At 38.7% G+C, this 20,381-nt stretch overlaps 3 protein-coding genes across 7 annotated transcripts in view; 1 reads left to right on the top strand and 2 right to left on the bottom strand.

The window, feature by feature from the left end:
- The window catches only part of LOC116585999 (protein FAM170A-like), a 65,588-nt gene extending 64,400 nt beyond the window's left edge, over positions 1–1,188 (bottom strand). For all 5 annotated transcript variants that reach the window (XM_032335452.1, XM_032335455.1, XM_032335456.1 and 2 more), the window contains exons 1-2: positions 1,104–1,188; positions 79–228 (exon numbers count right to left, since the gene is read on the bottom strand). In XM_032335452.1, coding sequence (XP_032191343.1) covers positions 79–228; positions 1,104–1,172 — 219 coding nt within the window. In that variant the 5' untranslated portion in view covers positions 1,173–1,188. The remainder of the gene's footprint in view (positions 1–78; positions 229–1,103) is intronic.
- Positions 1–20,381, top strand: part of LOC116587173 (protein FAM170A-like) — a 932,324-nt gene that overhangs the window by 622,138 nt on the left and 289,805 nt on the right. The gene's annotated exons all lie outside the window — the stretch shown is intronic.
- LOC116586001 (HIG1 domain family member 1A, mitochondrial-like) lies at positions 10,622–11,282 on the bottom strand. Its single transcript, XM_032335459.1, has one exon. The coding sequence runs from the start codon at positions 11,278–11,280 to the stop codon at positions 10,999–11,001; it is 282 nt and encodes a 93-aa protein (XP_032191350.1). The 5' UTR covers positions 11,281–11,282; the 3' UTR covers positions 10,622–10,998.

The raw sequence follows: 20,381 nt of genomic DNA, 5'->3' as shown, positions 1-20,381 counted from the left end.
TAAATAAGAGGGCTTGGGCTGAGCAGCTCAGTTGTACCTCCCATCCATGCTCAGACCCCAACTGTGTATTTCCCTTACCATCCTCATTAGCCCGAATGATTTGAGACAAGGAGGAGAAACATGAGTAGTAGTGTGAGGCAGAGGATTCTTGTTCTGCAGCTTCACCACCAGGAGGGACCACGGCAGAGGACTTAGGATGGGCTGCATCCTCCTGGGTGGTCTTGAATTCTGGTGAATGGAATAAAAATAAAACAATATATTGAGATGCGGCATCTTCTGGAGTCTGCATCCTTTCAAAAGAGCCACACTGAGTAAACACTCTAAGTTAGACAACATTACCACACATGACACTTGCTCTCACAGAAATTGATTTCCTCAGTAGAAAACTCTAATATTAAGGTGAGTTTACCTTTTAAAACTTCACTTCCTCCAAAAGAAAAGTAAATAATGATCAAAATTGTGTTTATGGTGTATGCCCATAATACTGAGAACCTTGCATGTGGGATTTCTGGAGATGTGTAAAGAATACTGAACATGTAGAAAGAACCATGTCTGTAAAACAGCATGCAGTCACTAAAGTTGGATATTTTCAGCTTGATTTTCCTCATGAGTAACTGTGTAATTAGGGAGGATGGGGTACAAGTTTTATGAAGAATTCTGCATGTGTATCTATCTAATTCTATGTTGGTGTCTATCTATACACACATATGTAGAGTGAAAGGATAGACAGATATAACGATATTATAGATATAGACAAAATATATTTTCAGGGCTTCCTGGGAATCATGGTGCTGGAGATGCTCAAATTAAGACTTCACAAACTTGCCCCCAACTCCTCTTCTAGAATTGTATTTCTATACTTCTCTTAGAGTTTTAATCTTCCCAGTCAGATCCTTTAAGAGCATCATCCAACGAAGACAGGTATCCCGACATGGTACATTTCTGCCTATTAATTAAGAACAGACACCCTGGGCAGTCCTTGAGCAAAGGGGTCATTTATGGCCATAGCTGAGCACTGGCATTAAATTCTTATTTTTGGTTAACATGTTGCCTCACCTCCCTGCCTGATTCCCCCTCAGACCCACCTCTCACCCACCACATACCATGGGGAATGACACTGTCTGCAGACACACAGGAGTATTCTGAGTTTGCATCTGCTGCCATCTGGCCATGGCCTTGGGCCAGCCCAGAGGATCCAGGTAAAACATCTGTGCTTAAAACTTCTGGAAAAGAGAAGGAAAAGCAGACAGGTGACATTTTTTTTTTTTTTTTTGCCTTCACTAAACTTTAAAGAAATAGTATGTATAATAACCCACACGGCACTTGTCCCCATGAAGATTATAGTCCAGCTTCTGTTCGAAGTTCTAAAATCTAGGTATCTAAAAACATTTTCTGGAATGAAATGTCTGGTTACCTCTGAAAGCCTTATGTTGTTTTCTGCCATGGATCAGAGGCTCAAATTCTTGCCTAGTACATGGTAAGGTGCCTGCACTCTCACTATTCTGTTTATCACAAGAATAAATTCAGAGCATGTCAGTAAAGGTCTTTGGTCTGCCAGCTGTGGTTTAGGATATGAAAGTCCTGTTGCTTCCTGGTAGGGTTTGAATTTATAGGAAGGAACTGACAGACTTCCACTGCGGCTCCTTGGCCTCCTCCTTCAGGTACCTGGGTCGGACCTTACCTGAGGGCTCTGCTGCACAGCTCTGCGGGACCAGGAGACTCCAGTAGGATTCCCAAGGCTGACTCTAGGCCACACCTCCCCACATTAGGCACAGCTCCCCTTTGAGGAGCTATGACTGCCAAATGGCTCAGCTGTCACTTGGCCCACGTGGTGGTGTCACCCTCCTCACATTCCCACACACTATTCTGATTAATTTTTGCATCTATACTCACTGTACACATAAGCCTACCTCTAAACCTTACCAATGAACAGCGAAATTCTCGGCTGTTGGTTATTTCCCTGGTAAAATATGTGTATTTCTAGGATCATCTCGATCTCTGCCATGAATTTAAACATATCACAAAAATCACCGGTTAGTTTTTCTTCCTCCTAATCTACATTTCCAAACTCAACGTTCAGGAAATAGGTCCATTTTTGTTCCTTAGAAAATAACTCAAACATATTAAGTCTCCTCCTGAGTTTAAAAACTTCAGGGAAGCTTATAACTCAATGTTTACTTCACAAAATGCACCTACATTGTCTCTTAGGTCGCTGGAGAGTGTCTGATAGGTCATGTTGGTTTAGGAATGAGACAGTTCAGTGGGGGTGGTGTATTTTCTAGAGACTCAGTATGTGTGCCATGTTTGTGAACACAGTCTGATGTGTGTATGTGTCTGTCACGTGTCCTCAACAATTTTATGCAGAGAGTGTAGAGGTGACATGGCCATTGTATGTGAAGGTAGCATGAGCATCGTGGGTGACACAGCAGCATCCTTCTAGAGACGTACAGCAGAATGTCTTCCCTGTATTACAAGTGACCTGTGTGTCACGTAGTACTAAAGTTTAAGTAGTAGCAGAGTATCTATTTGGTTTGTGAGTGAAGTATGGAGCTGGGTGATTTTGTGATAACTGCTGAGATTGGGAAAGCAATACACACTGACCACATGAACGATGGTTGCGGCACTTCATGTGAGCTCCCTGACTGAGGAATTACATGGGGGGTCTAGGGGGCTGGAAACGGGAGTTTTATAAAATGTTAAATGACTGTATTGGCTTCGTGCATTGTTAATGTGAAATTACAAAATCCTACAAGAGTGAGATTATTTGTGTGAGTTCAACATTAGAGTGGCTAAGGAAGGACATTAGAGAGAGCAAACTTGAGGAATGCATATGCTGCAAAATGAGACGTAAATGTTCAAGACATGAGGATCTGAGATTATGAGTGTGTCTGAGAGTGCAAGGATATGGGAGTGGAGAAGGAGAAATTCAGGGATGAGTGTAAACGGGTAAATATGAGAGGACACTGGGTTAAGTCCAGCAGTGGGTGTGACGGAATAAAGATTTCTATGTTTTTATGAGGGTAGGAGATTGCTAGAGGGAGAAACTAAGGACCCTTTCAAATCTCTCCCCTTCTTCACCCATGAAAGGACATATGCTAAGGAGCTCCTAATCAGAGAAAAAACGGAAATCTACTGGTTTGTCCTTACATGCTCTAGCTGGACCCTGCTGGCCCATTTCACAAAAGTTGTCAGAGGTCTGTCCACATTCTGACCAACAGACCTCATCTTCAGAACACAGCCTACCCAATAAGAATCCTTTAAATAGTCTTACCATTTTATTTTTTTAATTGTTTTTTTAAAGATTTCATTTACTTATTTGAGAGAGAGAGACTAAGAGAAACAGGGAACAGAGCCGGGGGACTGGGAAAGGGAGAAGCAGGTTTCCTGCTGAACAGGGTGCCCAATGCAGGTACCGATCCCAGGACCCTGGATCATGACCTAAGCCGAAGGCAGGCACTAAATGACTGAGCCACCCAGGTGCCCCAGTGTTACCATTTTAAATGAATGAAATGAACCATGTGTTTTTCTCCATTTGGTCCTGAAATTACACTAGAGATTTAAGGGCAAAAAAAGGGATAAACAAAAAGGACTAAGAATGACAAAGATAATCACAAACTGAAATGTGAAATCCACAAGACAGATATATCAGTAGTACATGACACAGACTTGGGAAAGACAGATTCTAAAGTCTCTACAGAAGAATTACAGGGAAAACTATGTCAAAGAATCTCAGAAACACCAGGGAGTATTAGGGAACGGAGCTCTCGAAGCTGGGTTAGAGATCTCTTCCCCTATCCCAGAAGTAAGGAAACAATTCTACCCCTGTCAGGATAAAGCCAGAATTTTCCTCTCTGGAAAGATTTAGCCAGGGAAAGAGGCAGTGGGAAATATATGGCGCCCACTGAGGAGCTGGAACCATACTGAAGGAGAAAATTCCTCCAAGACAGAACAACTGAGAAAGACAGAGAAAGAGAGAGAGAAAGGAAGGAAGGATAGATGGAAGGAAGAATGGAAGGGAAAAGAAGGGGAAGGGAAGGGAAGGGAAGGGAAGCGAAGGGAAGGGAAGGGAGGAAGGAAGGAAGGAAGGGAGGGAGGGAAAGAAAGAGAGATTGATTATTCCTCTCAAGGGGTGAGATGTTCTATCCTCCCTCTATCTGACCTTAGAAAAATGGCAGCCTCTTAGGTACTAGGTACCTTACCAGCCCCAGAGAAAAACTCAAAACACTAACAGTTGGATATCTGACAATAAAAAAAGTTCTAGCCCTAATATTTTACAATGAAGCCTTGTAATCCATAAGTAACAACATGCACAATAACTTCCAATCACCTATTTTAGGGCCCCCCGTATTGTTTGAGGGAAAAAAAAAAAAAAAAAAGGAAGTTGTAGACCAGTGAAGAGCAATGAACAGAACAAAAGCATCAAAATGGCTTCTAAGCTTCGGAAAGAATAAGGAAAATATGACATCCATAAAACTGAGTGGTATAGAAAGGTATAAGAAACAAAACATTGGGTTATGGAAAAGAACACGTTCAAGTGAAAAATCTGATGGTGAAAAAGTACCATTTAAATGAAATATATGGAAAATAAATTTGAGAAGACCCGGAATTCTTCTATCTTTTTTGTTTGCTTAACATTATTTAAGAAACTCTTATGCTGTATCTGGTGCAGGAGATAAAGTAGTAGAAAGGCAAAGTTTCTTGAAGGGTTTCTTTCTAGTGGGAAAGACATAATCAACGTAAAGAAGTCAATAGTGCAGAGGCAGTGTTAATAACTAAGGAGAAAAAACAGGAAGGAGATTATGAGATATTGGAAGAAGACTAAAGTTGTAGAGTGCATAGAAGGCTTCACCATGACTTTTGAGAAAAAGACCAGAAGCAAGTAAGTGAGACAGCAAGGGGTGTTGACATGTGAGAGGAAAACATTCCAGCAAAAGAGAATAGCCAAGTCTCTCAAGAGCATGCCTGGTAGGTGCCAAGACACCAAGGAGCAGCATCCTGGAACTGAGAAAATCAGGGGAAGGGAGGAGGAAACTATGTCAATGGAGATCAAGGAAAGCAAGACTGTGTAAGATCTTATAAATCAAGATAAAGTGGGCTTGGAGCAGAGAGATGATCCAAGACTGACAGAAGTTAGACATAAAAAGACACATATCTCGGGGAATTGAAAACAGTATTGGGCAACACATACAAGAAACAGTTATTGTGCAAACTTAATTTCAAAAGCAACCAAAAAGAAACGTAATTAAACAACAAAAGGACTACAGACAGAAGAAGCAGTCCTACATGGTAGCAAGGAAAGACCTTTACTTCAACTTCTTGCTTGGACACACCAACTGTACTGTTACCTATCAAATAACTCCTTCTGAAAGAGACCTGAAAACCAGATAAAAAGCTCTTCCACAAGAAAGGATAAAAGGGCCACATTAAGATAGGAAGGAGAGGAAGAGATGCAGTCTCACCAAAAGTGCCACTCCCAGGGCTGTAGGGATCTCAGGAATATGGACAGAGCTTTTCCCTGAGGAGTAAGAGGTTTGTGTCCCACATAAGGCATGCCAAACCTTGCAACCTGAACCAGAGAGATGCAAACCCCCAAACACCTGACTTTTGAAACCAACTGTCTCACATCTCAAAGACAGAAAGAGCTGCAAGGCGCTGAGATTCTGATTTCCAAGGGCTCCAGCATCCAGACCCCACTGCAAAACCAGCTCTTTGAAAAGTGCCTTCGACTATTCATTTGTTAATCTTTGCCTGAGAGACAGGGCCTCTTGGGATTCTGTCCAGAACACAGGCACTGGCAAGCACCATTTCTGCACTCCCTTCCACCTGGCTAGTGCCAGAAGATTCGCACAGACACAGCTGTTGCCCCACTAAAGTTGGCAGGCATGCCCCACCCCAGAGCTCTACCACTCCCTCACCAAAACCAGTGGATGTGTCTTAACCCTGTGCTCTCCTCCAGCCTCACTAAAGCTAAAATGAGTGGGCCTTTCTGGGTCTTGCACTCAACCTGCCTTGCAAAAGCTGGCAGACCCACATGGTGCACAAAGGACACCCTGGCTCTGGTGGCCAGGGGTGCTTGCCTCTCTGGGCCTCACAGGCCTAAAACAACTGAGCAGACAGTTATTGGCAGGCTATCACCACCAGGCACTGCAAAGACAGTAGACCGAAATGTATCCCGAGCCTTCCTATGAAAAAAATCTGTTTACCTGTCTTAGAGGTTCAGCCTAAAGGGCAGGCTTTCAGTTTGGCACATATGAAGAGGCTAGAGAGGTGCTCTCAGGGAATGTAAGCCACGGAAAGCCATCATTCCACTTTCCGAAGGACTGGCTACAGCATGGCAGTACCTCTCAGAAGAGAGTTTACACACTCATCAGCTCATCGGGAGACCCAAGTTTTGTGAATGTCAAACACCTCCTGATCTCCTGGACAGGAGGTCAGCAGGATTTACCACTGTGTTTCCAGGGGATTGCACATATTTTCATGCTTTAAAAGCCGCTAAGGGTATGGCTTCCAATCAGCCTGAAACGGGGTGCTAATTGAGATTCCTTCCATTGGAACAATGACAAGTCTTGGCAAACCTTCAACAATTGGGACCACATGGCTTCACTGGTGATATCTACTAAAATTCAAAATTCAAAGAAGATTCAATATCGATCCTTCCCAAACTCTTCAAAACAAACAAACAAAACCAAAAAAGAAAACAAAGAAACAAAAAATTGAAGAACTTCCTCTTCCTTGAAGAGGAAGGAATGCTGCCAAACTCATTCTACAAGGCTACCAATACTATTAGCAAAACTGGACAAAGACACTAAAAAACAAATGAACAAAAACCAAATGAACATACAAACAAAAACCTATAGGCCAATATTCCTGATGAACATAGATTCAAAAGTCCTCAACAAAACACTAGGAAACCAACAATATATTTAAAGGATCATATACCATGATCAAGGGGGTATTTATCCCAGGCATGGAAGGACAGCTCAACAGCTGCAAGTCAGTCAACCTGATATAGGACATTAACAAAATAAGAGAAATAGTGAAGACGGTCTCCACAGATGCAGAAAAAGTATGTCACAAAGTCCAACACCCATTTAAGATAAAAACCCTCAACAGGGCAGGTACAGAGAGAAGGCACCTCAGCATAATAAAGGCTATGTATGACAAGCCCACAGTAGACATACTCAATGACAAAATGCTAAAAGCTTTTTCTCTAAGAAAAACCAGAAAGAGATGCTCACTCTTGCCACTTCTGTTCAGCAGTACTGGAAATCCTAGCCAGGGAAATTATGCAAGAAAAATAAATAACAGGCATCCAAATAGGAAAGGAAGAAATCAAATTGTCACTATTTGCAGAAGACATGATTTCATTGATAGAAAACCCTATAGACTCTAACAAAAATCTGTTCTGATAAATAAAATCAGTAAAGGTGTAAAGTTACAAAATCTATTCACAAAAACGAATTGCATTACTACATACTAATACTGAACTATTAGAGAGACAAATTAAGAAAACAATCTCATTTACAAATGCATCAAAAAGAATGAAATGTCAAGGAATAAACTTGTCCGAGAAGGTGAAAGACCTGTACTCTGAAAACTCCAAGATACTGATGAAACAGACAGAAGATGACACAAACAAATGGAAAGATAAACTGTGCTCATGGATTAGAAGGATTAATATTGTTAAAATTGCCAAACTACCCAGAGAAAATTTACAGACTCAGTTCAATCTCTATCAAAATTCCAATGACAATTTTCACAGAAATAGAACAATCTTAAAATGTGTGTTGAACCACAAAAGACCCTGAAAAATCTTGAGAAAAAAAAAAAAGAACAAATCTAGAGCCACTATGGTCCCTGATTTCAAATTATATTACAAATCTATAGTAATTAAAACAGTATGGTACTACCATAAAAACATACAAAGATAAATAGAACAGAGAGCCCAGAAATAAACCTATCACTGTATGACCAATAAATTTAAAACAAAGGAGCCAAGAATATACAAGGGGGAAAATGCCATCTCTTCAGTAAATATAATGCAGGGAAAATGGATAGTCACTTGCAAAAGAATAAAACTATCATTACTATCTTATGCCATACACAAAAATTAACTGGAAATGGGTTAAAATTTTGAAGGTAACATCAGGAACCATAAAATTCTTAGAGGAAACAGTTAATGTACTATAATCAATATAGTCAGGATTCAAAGTAAATCAATTACTACTAAAAAATTGAAGGTGTACTAATATATTTAACAATTTCAAGGAAATAATTATAGAAATATAATATTACTATTTTATATCAGGTGGTAGAGAAAAGGAGAATAGAAGGAAAGAAGAAACTTGCTCATTTTAACATTTCTCATTGTATAGAAATAATATTAAAATTTTTTTGTGAAAAGATAGATCACTTTCACTAAAAGTGAAAAAAAGAGAGATTTAATATTACCTTCCACACTAAAACATCCTGAATCATAAACTGAATATAGCGGGCTGGGGTGGGGGGCTGCGGGCAGGAAATGGACTACTGTGTACTATCAAGTCTAACAAAACAACAGAGGAGGGCTTCCCAACCAATATTTCAGAGCACACTACTGTGGTGCTAGTGGTTATAACCACACTAAGATATCAACCTCATCGGCCTTATGGATTCAAGAAGGGGCTTAAGTGGGTAGAAGAAGAATCAATGAAACAAGATGGAATTGGGAGGGAGACAAACCATAAGTGACTCTTAATCTCACAAAATAAACTAAGGGTTGCTGGGGGGAGGGGGGTTGGGAGAAGGGGGTGGGATTATGGACATTGGGGAGGGTATGTGCTTTGGTGAGTGCTGTGAAGTGTGTAAACCTGGTGATTCACAGACCTGTACCCCTGGGGATAAAAATATATGTTTATAAAAAAATAAAAAAATAAAAAAAAAGTTGGAAAAATTATATACAAAAAACAAAACAAAACAAAACAAAAAAAAACAAAGATTAATAGAACAGAAAGGTGAGCCCAGAAATGTATGATCAATAAATTTAAAACAAAGGAGCCAAGAATATACAAGGGGGGAAGTGCCATCTCTTCAGTAAATATAATGCAGGGAAAATGGATAGTCACTTGCAAAAGAATAAAACTATCATTACCATCTTATGCCATACATAAAAATTAACTGGAAATGGGTTAAAATTTTGAAGGTAACCATAAAACTCTTAGAGGAAAACAGTTAATGTACTATAACCAATATAGTCAGGATTCAAAGTAAATGATTTACAACTAAAAAATTGAAGGTGTACTAATATATTTAACAATTTCAAGGAAGTAATTATAGAAATATAATATTACTATTTTATATCAGGTGGTAGAGAAAAGGAGAATAGAAGGAAAGAAGAAACTCACTCATTTTAACATTTCTCATTGTATAGAAATATTACAAATTTTGTGTGAAAAGATAGATCACTTTCACCAAAAGTGAAAAAAGAGAGATTTAATATTACCTTCCACACCTAAAACATCCTGAATCATAAACTGAACATTGCGGGCAGGGGGGCGGCGGGCAGGAAATAGACTACTGTGTCCTATCAAGTCTAACAAAACAACAGAGGAGGGCTTCCCAACCAATATTTCAGAGCACACTACTGTGGTGCTACTGGTTATAACCACACTAAGATATCAACCTCATCGTCCTTGTGGATTCAAGAAGGGGCTGGACTAGCCAGATTCCCCAAGGGGGATCCCAACCAACAGAAACTAGTCTCTTCTGTTTATTCTAGTATGTAGTAAAATATAATCATTTTCAATATAATACAGGGTGAAGAAGGGCACTTAACACTACAGCACAGCATGCATATACAGAATTCTTACACTGTTCTTCATTTTGTCTAAGGGTTTTATTTATTTATTCATGAGAGACAGAGAGAGAGAGAGAGACAGAGGCAGAGGAAAAAGCAGGTTCCCAGAACAGCAGGGAGCCTGATGAGGGACATGAGCTGAAGACAGATGCCTAACCGGCTGAGCCACCCATGGGCCCTCCACTGTCCTTTAGTTACACACTCATCTATTATTTTGTTGTCTGGTAATTTAGTTTAAGAAAACCATAGAAAAGTCCTGGAGAGAATGAAAATGAAACTCACCTAGGTAAAAGGAAATTTGGGGAGGAAAAAAATTTGGTTATTTAGGTAGAAATGGTCTTTTTTTTTTTAAATTTGTTAATATTTATGATTCTTACAGAGAAAATAAGCTTCATACATTTAAAAAAGTTTTTCACTTAACCTTTGCTTTAGTACTTAAAATACACATTTCAACATTTAAAAATTATTCTAATACAAGAGTAGCATTAATATAACTCTACAATTACAAAAGAAGCTAAACTGGGAACCAGTTAGGTTATTCTCATGTTTACAAGTATGATTCTGAAATAAATATTACTTCTATAAACAGCTCTTTATGGCTTTTTAGGTTTGGCTTAAATAAATGTATTTTAGGTTGTGGGGAAGCTTACTATATGCCATGCACTGTTCTGAAAGGATTAAGAGCGAACCAATCCTAAAAACTGAAGTACCCAATCAATCTACAAAATAAGCAGAAAAAAGTTAAATGGGATTCCTACATAACATCAAAAGCATTTTTTTTTTTTTTTTCAAAAGCATGTTTTGATACTAGAATCAAATCAGCAACTAGGCGTACTTCAGGACTGGCACAATGTCCTCTTTATAACTGATTTTATCATAAGAGTTTAAGGAGGAGCATATTTTCCACTGTCCAGTCCATTTAAAAGTGACATGTTTCTTCTTTTGTGCTAATGTGACCCCCCTGAATGACCTAGCTAGTTGATTGGTCACTAGTAATTTGGTAACCAGTCAAATCAAGCCTGTAAGAAAGGAAGCCAATTCTTAAACTACCATATTATCTGACCCATTCAAATAATTTATTTTCAACATAAACATATAAACTCAATATGAGATGCCTAAGTAAAGCAAATACCACCAACAAAACTGAGACAGCTTCTCTTCCTCTAAGGTTTAGGCTTTGCCCAGAATTCCTTATACATGGAATGCCCCATATCAAGAGTCATTGCTCCCACAACAAAGTGTTGGGCTGCCACACGCATGTGGATCAAGTGAACAGACATTTTAGTATTTCCCCTGCTCTTCAATTTATATAATCCATATGCAACAATTGCTGCAAACCTGGCCATTGCAATGGGAACAAACGGTGCCTCTCTAGCTTTTCGGATAAGTTTACATCCCTGATCTTCATCATATGAAGAAAGAGAAACATCTGTGTGAGTTGACATAGTGGCTGAAGAATCCTACAGGGACAGGACTCAGTCTCCAACTGGTTTCTCAGAAATGGTCTTAATTATACATTTTTTTCAGACCTGCTAGATTGCAAATAAGTTGACTATGATATATTATGCAGTTATGCATGAGAAGTGATGGTAAATTAAAAAAAGTAGATAAATAAACTCACTGTTTCTGAGGTTTGTTCATTAGATAAAAGCTAATACTTAAATTTAGTTCATGTTGCCACCTGTGAAAGCTGGTATACAAATGGACTACTGGGGGAAAAAAAAGAGTAACACTAGATATTCAACAAGATAGTCAAATTCAGGATGTTTCTTCTTCAAGGGTAGTAGATTTAGCATTCTATGCAGAAGATTTACTTCCAGGACAATTAGACTCCATATCCTCTCTCTAAATGACCCAAATGGTGTCATTACCACAGCCATATCCCCCAAAGTCACCATCAATTCATGAGTCTCTAACTGCAGAGAAGAATGCATTCCAAAGTCCAAGGAAGGATTTTTTTCAAAGTCTAAATGATACAAATGGGAGGACCTGATAGCATAAGCTGTATTTAATGGGAATCTCTGATATCTCAAGCCATTGGCCAGCCACAATCTCTCTAAAAACAAAAACAAACACCAACAATGACAGGATCAGTAAAAAGCTAGAACTTATTAAACAAGCTCAAGTTCCATGGCTCCAAGAGGTGCCAAGGTAGTTAAGTGCTGTTCATCGGCCCTCTCCTGTATCCTGTTCTACATTTCTTTTTCCCTGCCTCATTACTTTTACTGACCTAGGTTGTTTACCCAGTGGAATGGCCTAGATTTAATCTCTGAGAAGTATGAGCCCCTAGTTATCTTGGATTGCTGCAATTGCACATTTAATGTTTTCCCTGATTGTGGACATACCAAAAGGTATCCTAGCGATGTCCAGCCTCCAGACACACTTGATCCTTTCTGTGGTATCTAGTAACAGTCTTAGGTCCCTAGATCTTCATGCTTATCAGGGCTGATTACATCCAAAAGTGCAATAACTTCTTTCTCTGCTGCTCTGTAAGAAAGACTAGATTTTTCTTTCTTTCTTTTTTTTTTTTAACTCTTAGAGACATAACACTATTCAATAGCCACCAGATCAATGCTGTATCCTCTACCAAATATACTTTCAGGCTCCCACCCAAAACAATCATCCCTCTGTTTAGTCACTTGGCTGAGAGCCAATTTTTCTGAGGCAGCAGCTTCCAGGTGATGTGACAGGATTACACGCCTGTCCTACCTGCTTATCGTAAAACTGGCCCTGGGGTCTAAGGCAGTGATACGATAGATCACATGTAAAGTAGACACATAGATGCTTTACTCTGATCTCCCTTCCAGGAGGAACTCATGGCCCACTCTAGGAGGTACATTCAACAGACAGTGCCATGTATCAGTTCTCAGCATCTGCTGAGAGTGGTCAGTATTTAGCAACTTAACGAGGAAGGGGTGTAAATCCCCAGGCATTTCTACTTGGCGCAGGCCCACTCTGACAAATAATATTTGCTCCAAAGCTCCCCACTAGTAGGCAATGGCTGTAAAATAAGTTTCACAGTTCAACTTCTCTCTATACCCAACCCTGCTTTTATTTTCCTCTTTTGGTAGGTTTTAGTCACTAATTAACACCTTATATTCCTCCAGAAAATCCAATCAAGGATAATTTGTGCCGAGGAAGTAGAAAAAGGCAAGATGGCAATTTCTCATCTTGCCCACTAGTCCATATACACAAGGAGTCCACAGAAACCAAGTAGCAGCCACAGTTTAGAGTTCAATAGGACTTTCTATGTGCTTCCTAGAAAAAGACTGACCCTTTGGGGAACTAGGATCTCTAATGAGGCACAGTATAGAATTTCAGAAAGAAGAAACAAAATGTCCCCCAGTGGGTCATCAGGAGTGATGCTAACTTTACCTCTTCTACCCCCTCTACTCTTCCCAATAGGGACAAAGTATAGCATTAAAGGTTTTGCTACAATTAATACACTGCATAGCAGAGGTATTTACAGAGGTTCTGAAAACGTGCAGAGTACGCTCATAACTTGGCATTTTAATTGCACCTTTGGTTGGGTATTCCAATATTCTAGCATTTGTACATCTCCTGAGCGATTCAGTATGTGGTAAAAAGGGGAGGGATCCCAAAGTCCTACACGCAATTCCATACTTCCATTGAGAGAAAAAGGAACTCCTGGTCTGTTTTGATATGTGATATCCCATGGTGGTAAACCAAACACGAAACACTCTGTTTGAAAAATGGTACTAACTGGAGCCTTGAGAGGATAAAAATCCATTGCACATTCAGGATGTGTCTCTTCTTACTAAACTAAATATATGACCTTTCTAGAACAGAAAGGATTCAATACATCAACTTGCCGCCCAATGAACAACAGGAATTCCTGAGGAAGAGTGCCATCTGGTGACAGCAATAACTAAAAGAGCCTTGGTAAAAAGGAGTTCATGCTGTTGGGCCTATGCATAGCCTTCTCTGCCATCATGACCACTACAGAGAGTTCTGGGTTGGAAAACTTGCTCTCCTCTGGGAACTGGATTAGTGTTGGGGACTTTTGATGGAAAAGCTAGCACACAACCCTTAAGATGTCCATCTTACCCTCTTCTGCTGGCACAAACTGAACAGTACCCCTATTGGCTACCCACTTATTCTTCTCCTAGAGGTGACATACTCTGTTAACCACCTCCATAGCACTCTGTAGCCAACCTCCCCTGGCTGCTGCTGCTCCCCTATGGCCCTTCATGATGATTCCATCCACCAGCTTATGGAGGTTAAGTGATCCCAGGAATCCTCTTTCCCACCCCTGCCCCAGGATACACCATCATTCTTATTGTGTTTTTGAGCCTGTCTTTACCCTCTTGGCCTTTTCATAAATATCATCATCTGACAGATTTCCACCTCATTCCATCCACCAAGTGTCACCACAATGCTGCCAATTCTACTTCACCTAGGATGAGCCATCGGTTTTCCCAAAGGTCTTTACCAGGTGTTTAGTCTGATATCCCAGGAGAGTTGTCCCAAATAAATTAAACTGTGGTGGGTCCGGACAATTCATGATGGCTATGTTTTGCAATTCTTAAAGGGTATAGTTATTTTTCTTTTCCTTGTTAGACCCAGAACACCCCTGGATGTCTTAGGTTATAATTTAAGCCCAGCGTAAAATCTAGTGAGCAGAAAGGGCAACAGAAACTAATCCTGAGTGCCATACATGAGTTACAGAAGAGAAGCATTTGCACCATCTTACAAAATGGGAAAAATTTCTCTCGTAACAGGGAATAATACACTATGTCTATGGAGTCATAGAGGAAAATGAGAATTCTTGATTAGGGGGGATATCAATCACTCCCATTTTTATATATCTAGGTCCCATGTTTTCCCAGCTAGGGTCCTTATCTTAGCAAGCAGATCCTGTCTTTGTTGAATTTGACCTCTTGTGGAAAGTGTCTTCTCCTATAATTAGGACCTGATCTGATTCTCAGAAATGATATTCTCTCCCAATGCAGGAGAGATGAGCTTCTTTATATGCTACCAAGGAGGAGTTCCAACTTTCTCACTCCACTCATAAACAGCAATTAATTAATCTCAGTTTTTCCAGAAAACAACAACAACTTTTCTAAAGCTTCAATGAAAGTGGATGTGTATGCTCACCACAGGCGGCTCCTACCACACCAGGATATCCGACTGTGGTAAATACCTCTTGACTGGTCAAATGTTTTAGGGTTTCATATATTTCCCTATCAGGACCTCCACTGTTAATACAGGATGCATTCAAGGCCATGCATCCCATCTCCTACTAAGAGCTCTATCACTCTTAGGATCAAATCCTGGACCTAATTTTTGGCATAATCTCTCATAATCTCTCAGGAAATGAGAATAGATTTAGATAAGGCCATAGATGTCTTCTAGCTTTTAGAGCATGCTCTGAGGAAAGAGTTCACACTCTGATGCTATTGTTCTCTTTTTTCAAAAAATTTACAGCTATTAACAAAAGCCAGCAAAGAGCAGAGTCCTTACAATCACCACTGCTCCTTTATCTTTCAGTTGCTGGAGATATTGATTGTATAAACCCCTACATACCCTTGCATCTAAATGACATCTCAGTTTATCACTCATGGGGTTCATGGCAAGAAAGATGCTACAGTATTCATTGGTCATTAACACTCATTCCACTTATTACCAAGAAGCATCCCCTGTTGCCATCCAACTAATGAGTAATTCAGTTCCAGACTAATACTCCACTGTTCTGCTTCTTGGGCCATTTGCATTACAACATTTCCATTTCCATTACAACCACCACGATGTTGGAGAAAGCATTTAAGCAAAGATAAAGAAAGATTCAGAAACTTGACGTGGACAGCTACTACCCTGCAAATCAACTCAGAGTTACTCAGTTACTCAGAGTTGAAGTTATATATGGTGGGCATCAAAAGTGCCTCCCAGGGATGCCTGGGTGGCTCAGTTGGTTAAGTGGCTGCCTTCAGCTCAGGTCATGATCCCAGCGTCCTGGGATCGAGTCCCAGATCAGACTCCTTGCTCCACAGGGAGCCTGCTTCTCCCTCTGCCACTCTGTCTGCCTGTGCTCTCTCTCCCCCACCTCTCTCTGACAAATAATTAAATAAAAATCTTTAAAAAAAAAGTGCCTCCCATAATCATTTAAACATTTATTTTTATTTTTAAGTTTATTTATTTATTTATAACCAATGTGGGACTTGAACTCACAACCTTGAGATCAAGAGATGCATGCTCTTCTGACTGAGCCAGCCAGGGGCCTGTTAGTCATTTCTTAAAGGATAAATCCAATGAACTTCTTGAACATGCCTCACCTTTCTTGTCCCATAATTTTTCAAAAAGTACATCTAAAGATAAAATATACCAATGTGAATTTATAGTTAACCCATTGTTTATACTTGGCTTCAGGATCAATTCATAGCACAGGCAAATCTGTGTTATTTGAGCTAGCTCATTCAAAAACATGCAAACAAAAACAAAAACAAAATGCTCTATAAAATCACACCTGTTGCAGCTTCTTAAAATAATTTAACCTGATGTACTTTATATTAAAATGAGTTTTGGAAGTAGTCCTTTTCATTAAAAGCCAATCTACTACCTTTTTCAAAATGCAGTTGGAAAGACAATGTACGATGAGTAACATCTGAATGATTTTTGAAATTCTTAACAGCAAATTAAATAAAATTGAAAACATAATCAGTGAAATTTAAATGACTGTTTGTGGGGTGAATGACAGTGAATCTCAGTGATAAAGAAAAGGAAAAGTAAGTGGGTCACATCAATCTTTACCATTGTTTCAACCTATTCTTTCCCCAAACATTTTACTCCCTTTTTCAGGATAGATAGAAAAAGTAAATGAAAGTACTCTAAGATTAGTAAGTTTCACTTTATTTTTTTAAAGATTTATTTATTTGATCACTTCTTGGGCTTTTGGCTAAGATCAAGTGTAAAGATTTATTTATTTGAGAGCGTGTGCACCAGAGCATGAGCAGGGGGAGGGGCAGAGGGATATGGAGAAGCAGACCGCCCGCTGAGCAGGGAACCTGAGGGGACCTGAGGTCCATCCAGGACTCTGGGATCATGACCTGAGCTTATGGCAGATGCTTAAAGGACTGAGCCACACAGGAACCCAAGTTAGTAAATTTCAGAAGAATTTCAAGTTAGTATCTCTCCTATAAGCAAGATACCTTCTTGAAGGCAGACAATCTGAAATTCACATGCAAATGATAATAAATTTTTTTTTACAATGACTTTGAGAACACATACGTAGAAGCATGTATCAATACAGGATCAGATAACCTTTTTCAATGATAAGGATGAAGAAGAGTTAAGAATATTCTCCATGCATTCATGGAGCCACAGCCATATATCCTATACTTTTATGATGAAAAATGGCATATATCTACTTCCCAATTGATATTCCACTTAAAAGGAAAGTCCATCATTGTCAGTAATAAAAAAAAAAATATGTCATATGTCACTGTGTTTCATAAATTAGTAAGACTGAAAAAATAAGAATTCATAACTTGTGTGTTATCTTAATACCTGAAGAATATAAAGGAAATGGAATACAGCATAGTTAAAATTTAAACCAAAAGGGAAATTCACAAGTCCAATAAAAATAAAAAAACAGCTTCCTAAAAATATTATTTTTCATTAACACAATCTCCACAAATTTATCCCTTCACTTTTGTAATTTCTTTGCATATTATTTTCTTCTGATTTCCATAGAAACAGTACAAATTATCTCATGCTAAGATAATTGTTGTTTCACATTGGCTTTGGTCACTTCTTGATTTTCTACCGATTTTCCATCTGGCCAAAACCAGTATTTTCATAAAATTTTAGAGAAGATAAAATGAAGCTTATTTTTGCACTTCTCAATGATATCTTGCATTCCCATGATTTAGTGAGTTTCCTTCCAGCCAAAAGACAAGAGAAAAGGGTATTTGGGTTCAAGTGAAAAAAAACAATGGATTAGAGATGACTCACATTGCATTAAAAAACAACAACAACAACAACACATTACATTTAATGACAGTTTATGAAAAACTGAGAAATATCTAAAAATGTTAAATATAAATATTTATAGCATAGACAACTCCCCCCAAAGCTTCGACCCTTCCATTGGCCCTCCCATCAGTAATGAATGGTTTGGGACCACTCTTCTCAACTGTGCCTCCCGAAAACACAGAGTAAGCATGATGATCAATCATTATGTGTATAAACCATGACAACAAAGGTATTACCCCTAATTTGTATTTTAAAAAACACTCAGAAATAGGTGTTAAATAACTTTCCCCAAAGTTGGGGTTTCTAATTCTAAATCTTTATGAATACCGTCTTCAATCTCACATTTTGTCCTGCTTCTCATTCATTCATCAACATCAACTCTATCTCACAGGCCCATAAACCTGCCTTTTACTTTCTTTGCCTTGAGTTCATCCTATACTCAGCCATCTCTACAGGTGTTGCTGCCACCCGAAAACTTCTGTAGTATAGATTTCCTTTGCCTTAAGGGGGACAGTACGTTGAGTTCGATGTACTAGCATCAATCATTTTTCTTCTTATGCTTCTTTTCCCATTTCTAAAGATAAAATCAATGTATCTTTTGAAGTAGTCCCAATACCCTGAAAAACTGTTAAGTTTACAGCAAAGAAAGAGAATTATAAGACTTTACTTTCTGAAGCATTTGATTTAATACTGAACTCTATCCAAAGCACCTCTGCCACTAATGTCAATATCTGTGCTATATTGTGTGGATTCAGAAATACAGGTAAAATGTTGGCCTGAGTTTACGGAAATTAAAAAAAGCCAATTATACTCGCTGCTGAACCAAACACCTATCAAAATTCAACTAAAAACGTGAAATCATTTTTTAAAAATTCATGCCATACCTGACTAGAAAAAATAAAAGGCTAGAGAAAATTGATGAAAGATAAATATATTAGATATATTTATATCTATAAATTTACAATATATCTACATATATTTATTTATAATATGATACATTGATTGGATTGATTTTTCAATTTTAAGTTCTTACCTATAACTGACATGGAAATTATTTTCAAATTATCATTTGAAGCCTCTTGTAAATAAAAACCTTAAAAAGAACTGTGATTTCATTTTCCTTGGCTGTATCATTGTGAAACCTGCAAATATTAATGGACAACCCAGGAAAACCTCAGGCAGATCTGCCAAATAAATGCATATTTAGAGCAGGATTGTCAAAGATAAAGCCCTGAAGGAGACCCAAGCATCAGACCTGTACGTTTCCATATTAAACAAGAATTAATGAACACAAAAAAACAAGTACATCAAGGTTAATGGTTAATGTGCAGAGTGATAATGGGGAAACAGATTAATTTTATTCCCAGGCTCAGTCCTTTCCAATGATACCATCACTTTGTAATTTGAAAAGGGGAGAATCCAGTGGCATTTGTTTTCATGATAAAGTGGAGAATAGATCATAAGAGTGCTTGCCCCACTGGAGCTTATAATGTTGACACGGTGTATTTGCAAAACTCACATCTACATTATTTTATTGAAAAAAAAATCATGAAGCCAACTAGATAACTGTCATAAAAAGCAATTTCCCAGAATTTATAGAAGAGATTTATATTCAGATGATCTATACAATGAGATTTTAAGTCAGAAGGTAAATTAGTGACACATGTAATAGTCAACCCAGCCACAGTCCACACAAACATCAAACTTAATACTGGTTTGGTATTTTTCCCCCTTGGTTCTGGTCCTTCCATCATTTATGGCTTTGACAAAATTTTAGAACAGCAAGATTCTGAGGATCACTCTGTCAGAAAAGGAGGAAATAAGGAAGAGGCAAGAAAAACTGAGTATTGATAGAACAATCTTCCCAAAGTGCAAAACAGTAGGCAAGAAAAGCACAGTTTGAAGAATTAGGCCAAGAAAAGAGTACTATGAATCAAAATAACCTCAGGAGGAGAGCAAAAATTTGGAGAAACTTAAGATAACTGCACAGAGCCATATATTAAAATCTTCTGCATAAGAGAGACCTAAATTCCAGAAGAGATCTGACAAATTACAGGACAAACTTAATAGAGAAAAAAGAATCGAAAATCAAGAAGAGAGGAATAAAGGAATGTGACAGATGTAAGTTAAATTGGTGTTGATTACTAAGATTCTGTGATTTTTTTTTAGAAGATTTTATTTGTTTATTTGACAGACAGAGATCACAAGTAGACAGAGAGGCAGGCAAAGAGAGAGAGACGGAAGCAGGCTCCCTGCTGAGAAGAGAGCCCAATGTGGAACTCGATCCCAGGACCCTGAGATCATGACCTGAGCTGAAGGCAGCGGCTTAACGCACTGAGCCACCAAGGTGCCCTGTGATTTTTTTTCTAGTGCAATTCCTTTAAATAATTATAAAATTCAATGGTATGTTGTGCTGGCAAAGGATGAAATAGCTGAGATGAAGTATCAGTGGATCTAAGGGATTATGAAATTTTCACGTTTCATGGATCATCGGTGAGGATGCTGCAGTAATCAAGATGACAAAATATGACCTGGAAGAAATGAACATTTGAGA

This window comes from Mustela erminea, chromosome 3, assembly GCF_009829155.1.
Source record: "Mustela erminea isolate mMusErm1 chromosome 3, mMusErm1.Pri, whole genome shotgun sequence".
Taxonomy (NCBI): domain Eukaryota; kingdom Metazoa; phylum Chordata; class Mammalia; order Carnivora; family Mustelidae; genus Mustela; species Mustela erminea.
Note: the sequence above shows the minus strand (reverse complement) of the source record. Positions and strands in the feature narration are given on the sequence as shown.

Excerpts from the sequence above, each read along its gene's own strand:
- LOC116586001 (XM_032335459.1), bottom strand. The coding sequence starts at position 11,280 with ATGTCAACTCACACAGATGTTTCTCTTTCTTCATATGATGAAGATCAG.